Below are 17,254 nucleotides of genomic sequence, written 5' to 3' on the forward strand. Positions count from 1 at the left end.
AAGACTCGTTTTGGCTGTTGATTATTAAGATCCCACATTAACACATAGATTCAGAAACTTGGCATTTACTGATATTACCGTATTAACAGAGAGGAATGGCTGGAAGATTAGGACTTGAATTCTCAATTAAATTCCATGGTCTGTTCTCACAAGCAATTCTTCAGAACTGTCTAAATTTTTGTTGAAAAATGCAAAGTGTTAACTAAAGAGATGTTCTTTTTATTTTCTGTGGAAGAGACCAATCATGGCATTCTAAATGTATTTTTCAGGGGGAAAAAAACCCTTATATTTTCTCTATTAATCTCCCTAGTAACGGAATCATGTGCTGTTAAAAAATTGAATTATACAAATGACTGACAGTTATAATATTTTTCTCTTGTTATTCATTATTGTGATTTTTTTCCTGAATCTCAGAAGACTTAAAGAATGGATAATTAAACAATCTTTTAATATTGCACTCATATGAATATATAAGCTGGAAAGACATAAATATTAATTTAAATAAGCATTTTATCATTGTTACCTGTGTGACAGTAACACCTGTGATCTAGGTATAAAATTTTATTAATGATTAATTTATTTTGAAGTTTTATATTTTGTCTCTCATTGGGATTTTCAGTTTCAAAGGCAGTTCAATTGTTTCTATGCTTCCACTGTTCACATATAAAGACATTTCATAGCGACTGTGCAGCTATATGGAGTCTATAAAATCATAAATTTATTTACCATTATGCAGCAACTTAGTCTAGAACAGCATTAAGGTGCTGATTGTTAAATGGAATGCAAAAGCAATGAGGGTGAAGTAAAATAGTTTAGAATTCTGCTTCTACCAGTTGTGTTTTAAAAAGTTGAAAGGGAGAGCTTGTTTTGCTTTGAAGAATCTGTAGATCAACTTGTGTTTAAGTTACATATTACCTTCATCTTTTATCTCCCAGGATCATGGTTCAAATATTTCCAGGAACCACAGTTTACCAGACCTCAACTACAGTGCTGCAGAACCAAGTTAATACCATTTTTTTCTGAGAAACTTGAGGTGTGGCATAGCCTAAACAGCACCATAAAAAACTTGAACATTTCAGTTCATTGCAGCAGATACAGATACTAGAAATTACATTGACAAGCAGTCTTAATCCTAAGATTTAGTTAATACAGGCAAATTAACTTTTCTGATGTTTGGGGGTTGCATTGTACAAGAGAGCATTTGCTGAATCATCATTTTTCCTGTTTCATTTCTGCAGGTTGCACAGAAATTTAGGGCTTGCACAACTAGAAGTTTGCTAACAAAATATCACTGTCAAAAAATCAATTCACAAAAAAAAAATTACCTTGCAAAAAGGTAATAAACTACAGTGGTAGAAACATTTGAAAAATCCACAGAGATCTTATAGTTCTATTCAAGCATAAATTATTTGGACTAATTGGGAATTATTTTTGTAAATACTACATAAGCACTGGTCATGTCTCAAACAAGGAAAATGAGATATTTTCATTCTGAGAACTACCCTCGTGGCTTATCAGTTGCATGGGACACAGTAGTTTGTTTCTAAGGTAGTTTGTTTATGTTAACAAAGAAGGGGAAGGAGAAAGAGGCCTCCATGAATACACCTTGGCTAGATGAGAATCAGAGTACCATTACAACAGTCTGGAAAAACAAAGAACATTAATTCTGCTCATTTAAAATCGTTCTGCCAAGAGAACATCAACTCTTGGACAGTAACCATTGTGTTTTCCACAGACACTGTGCCATTGCATTAAAATTACTCCCTTCTAGATCACATCATCTTCTTTCTTTAGACTTCACTCAAAACTACAAAAGCAGGAGACAAGGAAGAAAGAAAAGGACTCTGAGAAAAAAAAAAAACCCAAACCAAACCACATTGCTTTTTCAATCTGAAAAATATATTCTCTGCATCCATATTCTAATTAACTGGACATCAATTGCTGATCCAAAGATTAACTATATAAGCAAGAGTAGCAGATATGTTTGTTTCTACAGTAATTGTGGAATTTAATAAATGCCTAGGGAGAAAGTAGATTACAAAACCATGTTTATCATCTGAGGACAAGACGAAACTAATCAGCAAACGCTTATCTATATGTTCATCACTGAAGAGAAGCTTTAAATCCTTCACTAACTGTAGCAAAAATTCAAAAGGGGCAAATCTAAATTCTACAGTTTTCTAACTATAGGAGCGAAATGTGGCAACTCCTAAGGAAAAAGCTTAAAGACAAGATGTTGTCTATACTGCATACAAATCTGTTCAATCTCAAATCTGTAAGTTACCTGGAACAAGTTTTCATCTTATTTTAATAATAAAATAGCCCATTATTTTCAATTCAGCCAGTCAAAATTAATGAGCAAACCTATGTAAAATACTGAGCATTTTGGGCCACTAAGGAAACAACATCCTTGTGAAACAACGTGAGAGGTCACCCAGTAGCCTGAATGAAGATTCCTAACTATTTATTGTTACAGTGTTATCTGGTTATTATGTATAATTATCACTGCTATTATATAAGCAGGGAAAGAACAGGGGATTAAAAAAAATAAGGCTTGGGAACGGGCAGAGATGGTAAAAGAACTACAGGGGAAAATACAAAAGGAGACTGAAAATTAGAGGAATGGGAAAAAGAAGTGAAAGAAACCAGAATAAATTGCTAGATATAACAGGCAAGTGATCACCTGGTTGAAGAAAGTGGTCTTTTCAGTCATAAGGAGGGGTCAGTGCTGTCGCTAGTGGTCAGCACACATCTCTGGCCACTGCTAGTTAATGGTGCCTTTTGCTTTTCTGTCAAGTTACTAGGGACATAAAATATATAACATTTGGTACTGTCTCCTCTGCTTCTCCAAGGTTACAACCACATTGTTCTCATCTAACTTGGGAAGAGTGTTTCCAAAATAAAGCATTTCAGACATTTGAGACTTTCATTTGACCTTCTCTTGCAAGAGTCCTTGACCCTTCCACCTCTAGAGCTCTTACATTCTCATACAGAAAATTATACCAAAAAATTTTGCAATTGCTACCTGCCAGATGGATCGGTCTAAAAATCCTTTAGTTGTTTTCTCTCTCTCTCTATATATATAACAAATTATTCTTTTAAAATGCAAGTCTGAAAATCCTGTTCCTTCCTATAATGTAGCTCCCATGTCTCTTAGTTGCTTGCTTAAGTTAGTCATGCACAAATGAAAAGGATTGCTAAGTCTGGACTCAGACTTCAGGTGTTCTAAGGTTTGAAATGCACATGCAGAACTGTAAAGCAGAATTCATCTACAAATGTGTAACCTAGTGAGTCATCTTAACCCTGTGACAGTGACTCCCCACAGTTATACTCTGTGCATCCTTCCCACTCCTACCCAGTTATATTCCGTGCAAGATGCATTTTGCCTAACATGACAAGGCTTTGGATTTTTCTTCTTCCATTTTAGCTCTCCTAGAAAGGAGGTGTTAAGAGAGATTACAAACAATACTACTTCACTACTTGATGCCTTGAAGTGTGGCTACTTGAAAACAGAGGTTACACAAGATTAAGAGAATAAAAGCAGGTATTTATTTGAAGGGTCTTCAAAGGTACAGTCAAGAGGCTACTCTTTAGGCAGTCAAGAGGCTACACTCAAGATGAATCCTGGGTCATGGGTTTTTCACACTTTCGTAAGTTTGGTCTATTTGCATATCAGGGTTAATTCCCCAACTAAAATCTCAGGCAATGAAGAAATTACCCCAAGTTTGCCGCCCTGTTCAAAGGCTTTAGTTTACATATTTTGGGGTCTGGGATGACAAGGTGTCCTTGAAGTGCAAACCTAGAGATGGTTTGTTATGTCTAACCAGTATGAGGGAACAGTAGCTAACAGGCTATATGAAGTTTCAGGGTTACATACTTAGCAGAACAGGATCTGAAAAATATAAAAGTTAAAACCTTAAGCACCAACTGAAAGAGGGATCTTGGGACAGCAACCCACAGTTTCTTCACTGTATGGACTCGGCCAAATCACCTTTGTTTTCTGGAGGGAGCAAGCAAAGGGCAAAATAAATATTTAAGTCAGCATAGGCAGCTGGTCATGAAATGCAATTAAAATGTTTTCTACTCTGCTACTTCCTCCAAACTCTTGCTCTCGTATGCTGGCACAATATTCTGTATACGAGGAGCCGCATTCACCCGGATCAGATCATTGCTCCAGTCACAGCACTGCTTTTCCAATAGTCTGCCTGGCCATAATTTGAAGGACAGCCTACAAAGGTATGAGGATAGAAACTCCTTAAGCCAGCACTGTCATTAAAGTTGCACTATAATGAAACTATGGCCTAAGTAACTCACTTAAAACTGCACTTCACGTCAAAGGAAGATGGCCAGAAACTGAACTTAATGCTCCATGGCGTGTCTACACTCTAATTTAAACATGACAGGGCAAGATCACTGCCCAAGGACCAGCAGGCACAGACCAGCCTCCTTCTATGATCATGAACTTGCTGTCCCCAAAAGAGTGGCCTTGTCCACTCTTCAAACAAGCTTGCATGGGCCTGAGCAGAGGAAATACCCCACAGGCTTTTCTGTCTGCTCACCTCTGCACCTCATGTATTCTTCCTTACCTTGTGATACATCATCACAGCAATGCAACAATGACTTTCTGAAGTGTGTAGAGCGTCCTTTCCCCTGTGCCTTCAGATGGTCATTAAAGCTGTTCACAGCAGCACACATCCTGGGTGTCAAAGCTGGGGCTCCTAAACTCTCTACTACCACCACTTTTCTAGCTCCTGTTCACTGCAGCCAACTTCTAACTCTTTCTGAAAACCACCACGGGGTGACCCACACGTGTGTGACACAGGCTACCACAGCTGCTGCTCGCCAGATGTGCTGCTCTGTGCATTCAAGCTCCTGCTCCTAGGAAATGGCGTGGGAAAAGCAACTGGCTTGGAGCTCAGCAGCGCTAGTTCACACCAAGGGTCAGCACTGAGGCATTCTTTCTTCTAAAGGGAAGTGAGAAGAACTGCCAGTGCTGTGGAAACTTCCCTTTTTCTTACCAACAAGGTGCATCATATCCTGACACAACCACAGGTTTATTAACACTCTTTTAAGATGACTGGCATGGTAGAGTAGTATATCATTTGAACGTGGATATTACAAGCTTCATTATTTTATTATGCATTTACTTGACAACTCTTTCCTAGCCTCCATAGCAGCTTAACATGAGGAACAGTCTTACTTTAAGATCACCATACCTTTAGCCATCATTGCAAACTTCATTCCCTTACGAGCCTTGCTGCACATTTCTAGCCAAGATCACACCTTTTAGATGCAACAGTTAAGGATGTCAGTATGAAAAATTCCTCCTGCCTCATGGACACCATTTGCAAAACCAAAAGAAGGCTTGCAACTTCTCTTCTTGAGATTAAGTCACAGATAATCATTCTCCATTAGTTAACACACAATGCCTGAGTTGGATTAATTTTCCATACATGGCTTGAGCCTCTGCAAAGGTAAGTGAGCAACTCAAAGTGTTATTTTTAGTGTATCTTAGCATTTAGATTTCTGACACCTGAAGCTGATGCAGCTACAGCCCACAGAAAGAACCCCATGCTTCTGAATTATGCTTGAATTCCAGGTGGTCTCTGGAAACTAAAACTCAACACAGATTTACATGAATGCACTGACAGCTTTCTTCTCTAAGACAGACCACTTAAACTATAACAACACATGATGCAACGTATAAAAACAGTAATATACTATGTTCCAGATTCATATCTTCATTTAAATCCTGTTCTAGAAATCAAGTATTCCTTACCCTCCCTCCCTCTGCTAGAAATCCTATTTTAAGTCATGACAGTGTGATACAAGAGCTCCCAGCTGCTTAAAGATCCAAAGAGAATTTCTCATATTCTTGTATTTCTGTCTCTTGACGGAACTCAACAGAGAACAATACTTCTATTTACCTCTTAGAAAATACTACCTTTTCAACCCACTCCAAAACACTTGATACTTCTTACCTCACAGTAACATCACATAAATCTTAAGAAGCTAACACCACAATATATCATGCCATCTCTTGCAACCTGCGGCATTTTTGGATGGAATTGAAGCATTTTGGGATTTCATAAATGAGCGATGAAGACTAACACTATGCAATCCTTCTGCATTTGCTTTAAAAAAAGGTATTTTTAAAAGATGGGAAAGCAAAGGTGGAAGATAATGCACCACAGTAATGCCATCTCAAGGTTTAGCTCAATTCTCAAGTGTTTATTTGCATAAAGCACAATTTTGCATAAAGGCACAGCATAATTTATAATTATTTTGTCCACTGGGAGCCAGACACAGCTTTTACATGTTAAATCTGCTGAAGGCAATGTAGCTCTTCTTCCATCTTAGAAGCAACAAATGCATTGTCAACGACTTGTCTGGGCCAACAAGTATTTCTCCTATCTTCTGCAGGAAATACCCTTACATTTAATTTTCATAGTGGATGAAAAGAAGGAAGCCTTAGCTCTCTCCCACTTTATATAAAGAAGATCTCTTTTTCCACAGTGGAATTATATTCCTAGAAACTTTGTATTTCTGTACAGACCATTTAGACCCTTTGAGATGCAGTCTACCATAGGACCACCCTTTTGCTGAAATACCTCCTGTTCTACCAAATGTTCTGTTCAGGGACAGGAAAGTTACTCTGATACTTAAAGATTTAACAGTTTGTTGACCAAATAATCTCCAAAAATGTCTTACAAAAACACACTGATATTTTGATGGTGCTATCTATTTGGGGATTTTATTTTTATTTTAGTCTGCTTTCAGAAAATGTTATCTAGTAGACTATAATATAGACCTGAGGACAACAGGATATGTTTAGTGAATTGTCTGATCCTGCAAGAAGCGCTAAGGAGAAGCGGCTGAACTGGCCCAATATGTAAAGTTAAGATCAAAAAAAGATGTATTTTCCAAAAGGAAACAGGAAATAAACAAAATTACCCAGTGGCCATCCAAATCACCAGTCTGCATTTCAATTTTTCAAGACCAGTATGCTGTGACAATATTCAAACAAATGCTTTTATAAAAGCATGCTAAGAAAAAAAAAAAAAAGATTAACAGAAAGTTACAGTCAGTAACTTCACAGTCAGTTCCAAATCAAAATGACTCAATGATAAAAGAAAAAAATAATTACTTTGGGAGGGGATTAAAACTTACATACTGAAGTCCCAAAGCCTTTTTGTTTTCTTTTAGTATTGAGACACTTAAAGCTTTAACAGTCTATGAACTAGCACATTGTCTATTTTGGATTAAGAATTAATGTTTACTCTTCAAGTAAAAAGAATAAAATTGCAGCCACTATTGCAATATATGTGTTTTTTTTAAATTTATAAAAACCCAAAGCACTTCTTTAAGATGAAAATAGATATCCTACATTATTGATTAGATCTTTAATTCCTGAAAGCATTAAGACTACAAGTTGCCACCTTAGCAAAAATTTAAGTATGCTACAAAGTGTCATTCCTTTAAATTAACAGTGTAGCAACCTAAGACAAACCAGAGCTGGGGTTTGGCTCTTGATTTGAACAAAGGATGACCATTGAAGTATCTTATTTTGAATGACTTGGGGTGTACACTGCTGTGGAGAAACAGCAAAAACTTTCACAAATAATCTTGATTTGGTAGTAATGCTACTTGCTGTATGGCAGGCAAATTTACCAGCCAAAGGCTCTCTGTACAGGAAGCAGAGAATAGAAAATTTCTTTTGGAAGGACTTCCATGCATACCAGTGGGAGTTTGTGTTAAACATAGCTCATCCACCCAAAGCACGAGACAGTGGTATGGTAATACATGGCCCTGCTCCATTCTTTTCTCCCATTCCCATTCCTTCTGTCTACTCATTTTCATCCCCTTCATGTGTCAGCCGTAGAGCTTAGCAAAGCTTCCATCTCTTAAATCAAGACAGCCTAAACCACCCACTGTTTTGGTCAGGACAGTCATCAACCCAGATGAAGACTACGCCAACCGTGCAACTGAGCTACAAAGCAATTCTATTCCTCTTATTAGTATCACCTTAGAGGTTTCCTTGCTTCTCTTCAAAGGCTTTATTGTTAAAAGCCACAATTCTCCATTCAAAAATGCTTTATGTAAAATACTTGCAATCTGTGTATCCTTGCTAGGCAACTGCATTTTTCAATTCCTTAGTGTATAAGCAGAAGGAAGTTTGCTAGCAACAGGAGAATTCACATCAGCTGCTAAATGGTGCTTTATGTCAGTAAACTGTATACAAGATAGTCACAGCAATCTTTTAAAATGGTTAAAATTTCAGAAATCAGAGAATTGTTTCAGGAACATGTACACTGCCTAGGCAGCTTAGGAAAACCTCCCAGGAGCCCAACAAAGCATTCAGCACAATACTGTCAAAATTGTCTATGTTGGTTCTAGCAATATGAGGTGCCACAGCTCTGTGTGATTCGATCTGTTAGAGATGTGCTCAGTGACAAGAACAAAACTGCAAAAAGCGGCTTTGCTCCCCGAGAAGATTTGAGAGCCAGTATCAGTCTGCCACAGGATAATACAGCCTGAAACATCTGTAGTCTCAGTAGATTTCAACAGCTTAAGGGAAATACATTCTGGTTTCGCAGCCTTTTCACGGACTTGAGCTTTTGGCTGTCAACAGAACAATTCTCTACCCTCGCACTCCAAATACAATCGCTTCTCCAAACATGCTGACAGAAGAGGAACAGGGTAAGTTAGTTCTGGACCAAAATAGAGCAAGCTAAACCTTTTGCTTAAGTACTTCATGAGAATTAACCACTTTTGTGCCATCTTCATCACATCAGATGTCTGAGAGTGCCATCCTCCCATCCTTTAAGCAGCAAGCACCACAGTGTGGACAAGGGTTGTTAAAACAGCCCAGCTAAACAATGAAGCAGCATGAGACTGTGCACGTCCAAGTGCCAAGACTACTCAAGTGCTTCCAGAAGGAAATGTAAGCTAGGACAGGCTGACTCAGCTTCCCTTTACTACAGAAACTCCTGTAGGTCTGGTACTTTAAAATCTCTTTTTTGGAAATGCATTTGTGTTACACTGCTAGAGTGCTCACTAAATCACAGACAAGCAAATATTAACTCCTACCTCTAGAAACTATTTTCAAACTACTGCAAAGTACCAGCCGCATTTCTGCACTGCGTGACTCGGGGCCTAAAGTATACTTACAACAAACATCCTCCTACACGACATGTAACATCTAAGCTTGACACTGTAAATTAAGCAAAGGAAACAAGCTCTTTTAAATCCTTTTTATTACAGAAAAACAAAAGGCTTACACGTGACTTAAAAAAAAGCAGCATTATTTTATGAATCCAAAGTTATTACAGTGAAGTTGCTTTAAGAAACCTCTAGAGACTGAAGAAAAGAAATAAAATGCCCCTCCTCAGACAGCATTCTAGATTACTTATGTGACTACAGCAAACACCTTAATTTCACATCACTTCTGACACCCAGTATATGACTTGTCCACCTTTCTTCTCCCCATAACTTGTTCAGTGTAGCTGGGGGAAGGATTTGATGAAAACAGCAGTACATTTCAAGTCTAATCTTCAACAGTTCAGTACACATCTGACGGACATTAGAGTTCAGAAGTGACCAGCATACAGGCTGCATACAGGCTTTCCTCTTATTAACTCCAGCTATTAAGTGCTACAGTTTGAACAGATCCCAGTGTGATCCGTTTCTTCTACAGTATTTATCCTTATTCAGGTCCACATCTCAGAAGATTTCCCAGCAAGTTAACTGGCTACTACTGATTATAAACACAAAAATAACCACAAAAAAAGAATGTTCCATGTTGAAACAGTTCTTAGGAGTGCAGCAGAACTCAGGTATTTTTTCCTTTTCATTGCATTCCAAAGAAGGAACAGCACCGTTCCAGTGACCACTTCAGGTTTTTTTATTAAGTCAAAAGCTGCAGGTTTCCAGCCTGAGCCAACATTAAATACACAACTGATCTGTACTGAAATCTTAAAAAAAGAGACAAAAAAAAATATTACTGCCTTAATAGTCCTAGATTTTGACTATCAGCACTGAGTTGTGCAGAAGTCCAAAGAAATTTACAGGTTTTTCGTTAAGTGATTTTTAAAATTTTTTTCAAAAAACAACTTGGCAGCTCAATACCATTTAAAAAAAGAAAACCCCTTTCTAAACACCTATTCCTCATGTATATGCTAAACCTACACCTCTCAAAGGCTCTACCAAAAAAATAAAACATCAACAAAAAGCAAGAAAACTCCAGCCACTATGTACAACTGGCTATAGTGAAAAAAATGAAAAAAAGGCAATCATAGACAGAAAACAGAGGAAAAAAAAAAAAGGGAAAAAATATATCAGATACCTGCTACTCAGTGTTCTATGACCTCATTTTTTCTCTCTCCTCCCAAATGGAAAAAGTTTGGATTCATAATCAGACATGGAATCTTTCCCCAAAAACTTCCTGATCTCTCTACATGTTGTTTATACTGTTCGATAACCAAAATCTTTCAAGTCAGAGATCTATTTAAGGTACTGTGCGTGCCAACATGAAGCCAGCTGTTACCACGCTACTTAAACAGAAGAAACAAGTTTCTTTCCCACACGGAAAAAGGATGCAATACATTTTCCCTGGCTGCAATTCTACAGCATCACCAAATTTATGCAAACATAGAACTTGTCTATTTAAGCTTACTCATGGTTTCTATTTAAAATTCCTTAATTTAGTGGTATAGCATAGCAATTTCTTACGTGATCAAGCTGCCTCGTAAGGAGGACATCATATTTTGTATTATACAGTAATATAGCCTTAAAAAAAAAAAAAAAAGAGAGAAAAAAAAAGGAAAAACCCCAGCATGAATAGTTTGAGGAGGAGCAATAAAAGTTTTGTTTTTGTGGTACTTTCCATGATATCAATGCCAAAGGCTGCTTTATAGCTTATCCTTGGGGAGCTTTAGCCCTGGACACAAATTAGTCCTTTTTGCAGTCACAGGTTTGCAATAAAAGTGGCTTTTATGATGAAACAGGTAACAAAAATGCTTTACACTGATCAATCTCTGTCAATATTAATATTAAGCTCCATTAACTCCCTCCTTCAGAGTAGGTAACAGCCTCAAATGAAACTACCTACCTCAAAGATGTATAACAATCTCAAGTAAACACTGTAAAATAAATTTACACCATTCAAAAAGCTTGTCATTAGAGAGTTATACAAATAGTCATATTTATGTCTTCCTTTATCGAGCTGTGCTGCAGATTCAGAAAACTTACAGATCTTTTGCACTCTAAGTGTGCAAGCACTCACAGAAAATAATTAACAGGCAATCACATTCTAAAATGTTTTTAACATAATTTTCCAATATTTCTAGCTGCTAAAGCACTAATAAACACTTAACTTAGCATATAATTCCCACATCCTGTATCTAGTAAACATTCTTGACTGCCAATAATTATATTATTACATGGTAGAACGGTCCTCCAATTCCCAACAATTTACATTTAATTTGAGGAAATAGAAAAGTTTGTTGGTTTTGGTTTTTTCCCCCCATAATAATGTGCAACAGGTAGAACATGTGACTTCTTAGAAAACTTATAAGTTGTCTTTAGCTATCAGGCTCTGAAACACTTTACAGCTCTCTTAACCTCTTCTCGTTATCAGCTTTAACTTTATATGAATGAGTGCATAGCTGTGCTGTATTAGTAGCAGTTCATCACATATAGTAAGGTCAAGTAACATTATCTCACTGTTCTGAACTGGAAATGAACAATCCAAAACTCTTACAAAAATGGTGTAGAACTGTACCTGAAAATTTCTTCAGTTTAAATTGCTCTTTGTTAATCTACTAAGGACAATTAAGAGAACATCCATTTTTTTTTCTGTCAATTTCTGAGAAAATTTGAATACATGCAAGTCAAAACTACCATAATGCAGATAAAACTGTCCTCTTTCATGAAGATAATCAATAAACTGCCAATAAATAAGTCTGTTTGGAAATTCTAGAGAATTCTCTTCCTAAACAAGTCAGTCTTTTTTCTTTTCCATTATGTCTTTCTGTTTAAGCTCTCCATCTGAAAGTTCTGTGTATTTTCCATTCTTTTCCTCCTCTTGTTCTTCCTCACTGCCTTCATCTGTGAGCTCCCGATCATCACTTTCCTTTTTAGCTCCCTCATGCTCAAATACCTCTCCCTCTGTATCAGCTGTGCAGATTCCATAACACATGATGCTGATGACCCCCAAGGGCAACCCAAAGAGAAAGCATCCCAGCAGTGGTGAACTCTTGAACACAGACTGTTGAAATAGAAAGTAAAAACCACTTTCAGTGAATATACACAGTTACTGCATTACTTCTCTTATCACTCTGTGTATTTATTCAAAAAACATCCAAAATAAGAATCAGTGTCTTTTAGAGGAATCATGGAATCAGCTAGGTTGGAAAAGACCTTTGAGATCATCAAGTCCAACCTATGGCATAAAACCACCAACAAGACCACAGCACTAAGTGCCACATCCAGTCTTTTATTAAACACCTCCAGGGATGGTGAACCCTACCACCTCCCTGAGCAGCCCATTCTGATACACAGTCACCCTTTCTGTCAAGAACTTCTTCCTAATGTCCAGCCTAAACCTTCCCTGACAGAGACTGTGTCCTCTTGTCCTAATGGATGGGTTATTTTGGTTTTTCTGCTTGTTTGGTTTGGGTTTTGGGTTTTATTATGGTTGTTGCTTTGTGGGGCTCTTTTTATTAGGTTTGTTTGGTTGGTTTCTTCCACAAAAATGGCAAGGAGCACCCAACTTTAACAATTTCTATTATGAGTTCATAAAAAATGACACTGAAGTTCAAATATTACAATATTGCATTGGGATAGTTAATGTTTACACACCAACTGCATATCCTACGCATTCTTTGAAGCTTTAAAAACAGTTGTTCCAAGAGTGTTAAAAAACACTTTTAAAAAAAAAAAGTCGTCTCTTACTTGTCTCATTCTCAAAAATTAGTCTGCAAAAGAAGTTGAGAGAACTTCCTGTTGAGGAGTAGCTTAATGGCACAGGAAGAAGGACGTATGGTTTCAGAAACTGGTGGCTAAACATTTCACTTTCACAGAAATTTGGAAGCCACTCATTTAGAAACAAGTGAGTTTCAATTTAAATTCACACTATAGGTTTATTTGCTGGTGCAGGACGAGTGCAGAAATGGATTTGTGTACATCTTCCCAACAAAATTTTGTTAAGCATAATTAACCTATGAGAAAGACGACAAAAATGTTTGCTTTAAAACTACATAAAGAGTAGTATTTAATCCCCTTATGCTCTAACTAATTAGACCAAAAATGTAACATTCCTCAGAACAGTGAAGTGGTACCAGTTTCAGGAAAGGATGTCAAAGGGTCAAGGAAAATATCTTGAATTCTCTCTGTTCTGTCCCTTAAAATACATGTCAGGTATACAGAAAAGCAGTGAAAAATGAAGCAACTAAGATATGTTGAATATTTATCACACATATTATTAAAAAATTTAATCAAGAAGTTCATTTGTCTTAAACCTATACATATACCTACAATATATACAATATAAAACAACTCATACAATATATTTTTAAAACCCTCTAAAAGTATTTGTATCCCGATTGGCAAGGGCACCATCTAATTCAATGAAAAATAAAACTTACCACTATAGTAGACTTGGCATCATAGATTATTCTCTTGATTCGTTGCAGAAGTCCATCACCACCCTGTGCCTGAAATTTCAAATGGAACCATGTCAAAACTGCTGACATTTTTCAGTTATGATTCCAAAAGTTCATTCTTCTGACCTTGCAATCTTAAGTCCCTTTAGAAGGAAATGAAAAGTAATTATTCTTACATCTCATGATGCCCAGACGCTCCAACTTGCCAAGCTTGGACAAAGATTATTCAGTAGTCTTATAAAAAAGTCTCTCACAATTGTTTTGAACAATCAGTGCCAACTTGGACAGTGGGCTGACACTTACTCTCTCACCATAAAGGAACACTAACAAAAACTAGCAACTGTCCTGATGTAGCAATGATAAAACTACATAGCAGCAAAACTACTGCAGCTGTTGAACATCCACTTATGGATTATGACAGCACAGCTAGAAAAATCTAAGAACTAAGCAAAGAGAAGATATGAAGGTGTAATAAATAAAACCTGTGTCAAGCAATGACAGACTATACCTACACTAACCCCTAATTGAGCAGTGTTCAAAATAACTACATGAATCAGAAGTCCTGTCTGATGAAAAGGGCCAGTTTTCACCTTTCTTGAGTAGCCAGAGAAACAAATACATATTTGGAAGTCAACTGATCAGCACCTGATCTGACCAAATCCCCTCAAACAGCAAAAGAAGTCCACAGAGACAGACTCACAAAAGGTTATCTGTAGGATCATACAGAATAACAATAAAGTCCAGGTGAATAATCCAACACTTCCCAAGGAAGAGAAAGGGGAATGCCAGATTTCTCAGAAATTTCTCTGTGGTTCAGAAAGTCTGCATCCTATTAGCTGTTTACCAGCATACTTTGAAGACTCTCATTCCTCAACAGCTGCACAATTTCTTGGGCAGAGAATGTAGCCAAAGTAGCCATTTTATGTCTACAGACACCTTAAGTGCAGACAGCTTAAATGAAGCCACATCCTGTATTTTTGTATTGTACAGAGATGTGAATTTAGACCAACCTTTAATCACTCTAGCTGAGATACTGCAAACAAAAGATAGAAAGACCTAAGTGACACTACAGCAACAAACAAGAGGCATCACAAATGATTTTCCTCCACGTAAAAAAAAAAGAGAAACCAATTACACTTCTTGTTTCAACCAGAAAGATACATACAAATAGAGTCTAACAGATAACATAATTCAGTGCACTCAAAAACCATTAAAAAAGTGAGAACTCAAAACCAAAGAACCACCAAGTAAGTTACAGCAATACTCCTCACACTGCAACTGGAAGCATAGCCAGTAAAGTCTGGAACAGCACATAAATCCGCCAATATCATGTTCTACATCAACCTGTCCGATTAAATAAACCAAAGTACCCCATATGACAAATATCTTCTGCATTATTTGCTATTACGACCCAATGACCTAAAACTGCTGGTGTAATATAAAGTGGGATTCAGCACTCAATATACAGTGAAATTGGGGCTAAAACCAGAAATAGGTTTCTCCCAGGAGGCAGCCAAATTATTTGCTAGCAGCTCGCCTTCGTGGCAAAGCATTCTCTCCCCAGAAGCACAAATGACAGTTCTGCTCCATGACCTCTTTCCTCATCCACACAACATAGCCTTCTGTCCAACTTACAGTACACTGAGGGAATAAATACTCAAAAATTATCCAAGTCATCAATTCCAATTGATTTATTAACTTTCTTGTTTTAACAAAAGACAGCTCTTTTTCAGTTTTAGAGCAGAGAAGAGTAAGCTTGTGTCCACTTCTAACATCCAAAGCAAATATAACACTGTTTTTTGGATCTGAACTTTTAATTCATCCAGCTACTGCATTTATTAGTTTACCACCCAAAAGAAAGGGCGCAGTAGAATTATGCACTATAATTCAAAATTTTAAACAAATGCATTTAATGCAAACCAGGAGATGAATAAAAATCTCTCCATTTACAACTGCACCAGTAAAAGGAATATCAAAAGAAGCCAGCTAACATTATGCTATAAACAAAAGATAGCTTACTTTGCACAACACGCAACAGCATGACTGCAGAATTTACAATCACATATTCAATGACAGCACCCAAGACAGTAAGACAGGACAGGGATATGAAACACATGCATAACTATCAGAGTAACCAATTTTTTTCCTTACTTTAGCATCTAAGGAAATAAACACCAACCAATATATTCCAAGCCACAATGACGACTTACTTCAGCTGTACCATCCAGGATATTGTTAATAAACTGAACCATGTCTTCTGTGCTCTCAATGTGCCTATCTGGTAGAAAATACTGCTGATTGGAGGTATTCAATACAACAATAGTAGGGATTGTCAAGTCACTGCAAACATAAAACAGACAGTTTATATATTTAAAGAACTACCATACAAAATATTCCAATTCAAGTAATCCCTACATAATTTCAAAAGGGAATCCATTAATCTTCTCTTCATGTGTGTTCTTTATAATAATTCTTTAAAAGCAAGAGAGAAGGGGGAAGATAATTATCTGGATGGTATAGACATGTTTCTCATTAATATTTTTTTCCTTCACATCCGTGTTAATGACAGTATTGAAGCTTACAGCATTTTACGTACCAGAGCAACTGCAAATCAGGTACCTTATGACTTTCCAAATAGTAAGAGATCCCAGATAGTAGCCTTGTATACAAAATGCTTTAAGTGTTTTAGTTCACAAAGGCAGCAGTGTAACTCAAAGATGTAATCCCACACAACCATTGTCTAACTGATCACCTTTATCAGTCAATCTCTGCCAGTCAAGTCAAAAGTATGAGCCGTATCAAGCAAAGTTTTTCTACAGCTCTTTTAGAGATGGCATATGAGCAGCAGAGTTTTTGAAGAATTTTATTACTCAGCAGTTAACATTCATGTGCATGTGCAATATATCATAATTGGAAAGAAAAAAAATGCTAGAAATTATCTCTGGACACAAACCAGTTTAATCTTCCATTCATTGTAGCATTAAATTCAAAATTAGATCAGGTTTAGGAAATTTTAATGCTGCAAAAAACCACTGTTTGACAAGTAAGATTTAAATACATTAAACAAGGTTAAAAATCACTGGTAGTCTTTGTCAATTTTCTACAGATCTGTCAGTAATGAATTCAGATACTTCCTTCACATGAGAAGCAATGCACACCTTCTTTTTCTACATTTTTACCCTTGTCCAGTAGTGCCCCATCCATGTACATTTGTAATCCATGTAACATTGATGATGATTTCAGTCTTATCTGTGGCTACCAATTCATACTAAATTATTTAATGAAAATACTGGTTATTTACTCAAGATGCCCATTTTTCTTTGAAGTCACTGAAATCATCCTAAATTTTCTCCCACAGTTTAGGTGAGGTTTTCAGTTTTGATTTTAATTCAAATGCAAACCTAGAAGTGAAAAAGTTTAATACTTGTAGATGACGATTTTATGAACTTCTAGAAAGCTGAATACTTTAAGGTGCAGACTCTACTCCCAGTCCTGAAGCTGAAAGCATGGTGCCACCTCAAAAAACAGAAGGGTAATTACAGGGATAACAAAATAATGCCATCCTTTACATGGAACTCTAGATAAACAAC

General features: G+C 36.8%; 1 protein-coding gene across 3 annotated transcripts in view; it reads right to left on the bottom strand.

Moving 5' to 3' along the window:
* Positions 1 to 9,240: 9,240 nt before the first annotated feature.
* Positions 9,241 to 17,254, bottom strand: part of TMX3 (thioredoxin related transmembrane protein 3) — a 29,379-nt gene continuing 21,365 nt past the window's right edge. For 2 of the 3 annotated variants that reach the window (XM_042032364.1, XM_042032355.1), the window contains 3 exons: positions 15,875 to 16,004; positions 13,647 to 13,715; positions 9,241 to 12,268 (listed from right to left, as the gene is read on the bottom strand). In XM_042032364.1, the coding sequence (XP_041888298.1) occupies positions 12,002 to 12,268; positions 13,647 to 13,715; positions 15,875 to 16,004 (466 nt within the window). In that variant the 3' untranslated portion in view covers positions 9,241 to 12,001. The other variant, XM_042032374.1, reaches the window with a different exon arrangement.

The sequence above is a fragment of the Corvus kubaryi genome, unplaced genomic scaffold, assembly GCF_017639235.1.
Source record: "Corvus kubaryi isolate FWS band 111438036 unplaced genomic scaffold, C.kubaryi_AGA036_p1.0 132, whole genome shotgun sequence".
Lineage (NCBI taxonomy): Eukaryota > Metazoa > Chordata > Aves > Passeriformes > Corvidae > Corvus > Corvus kubaryi.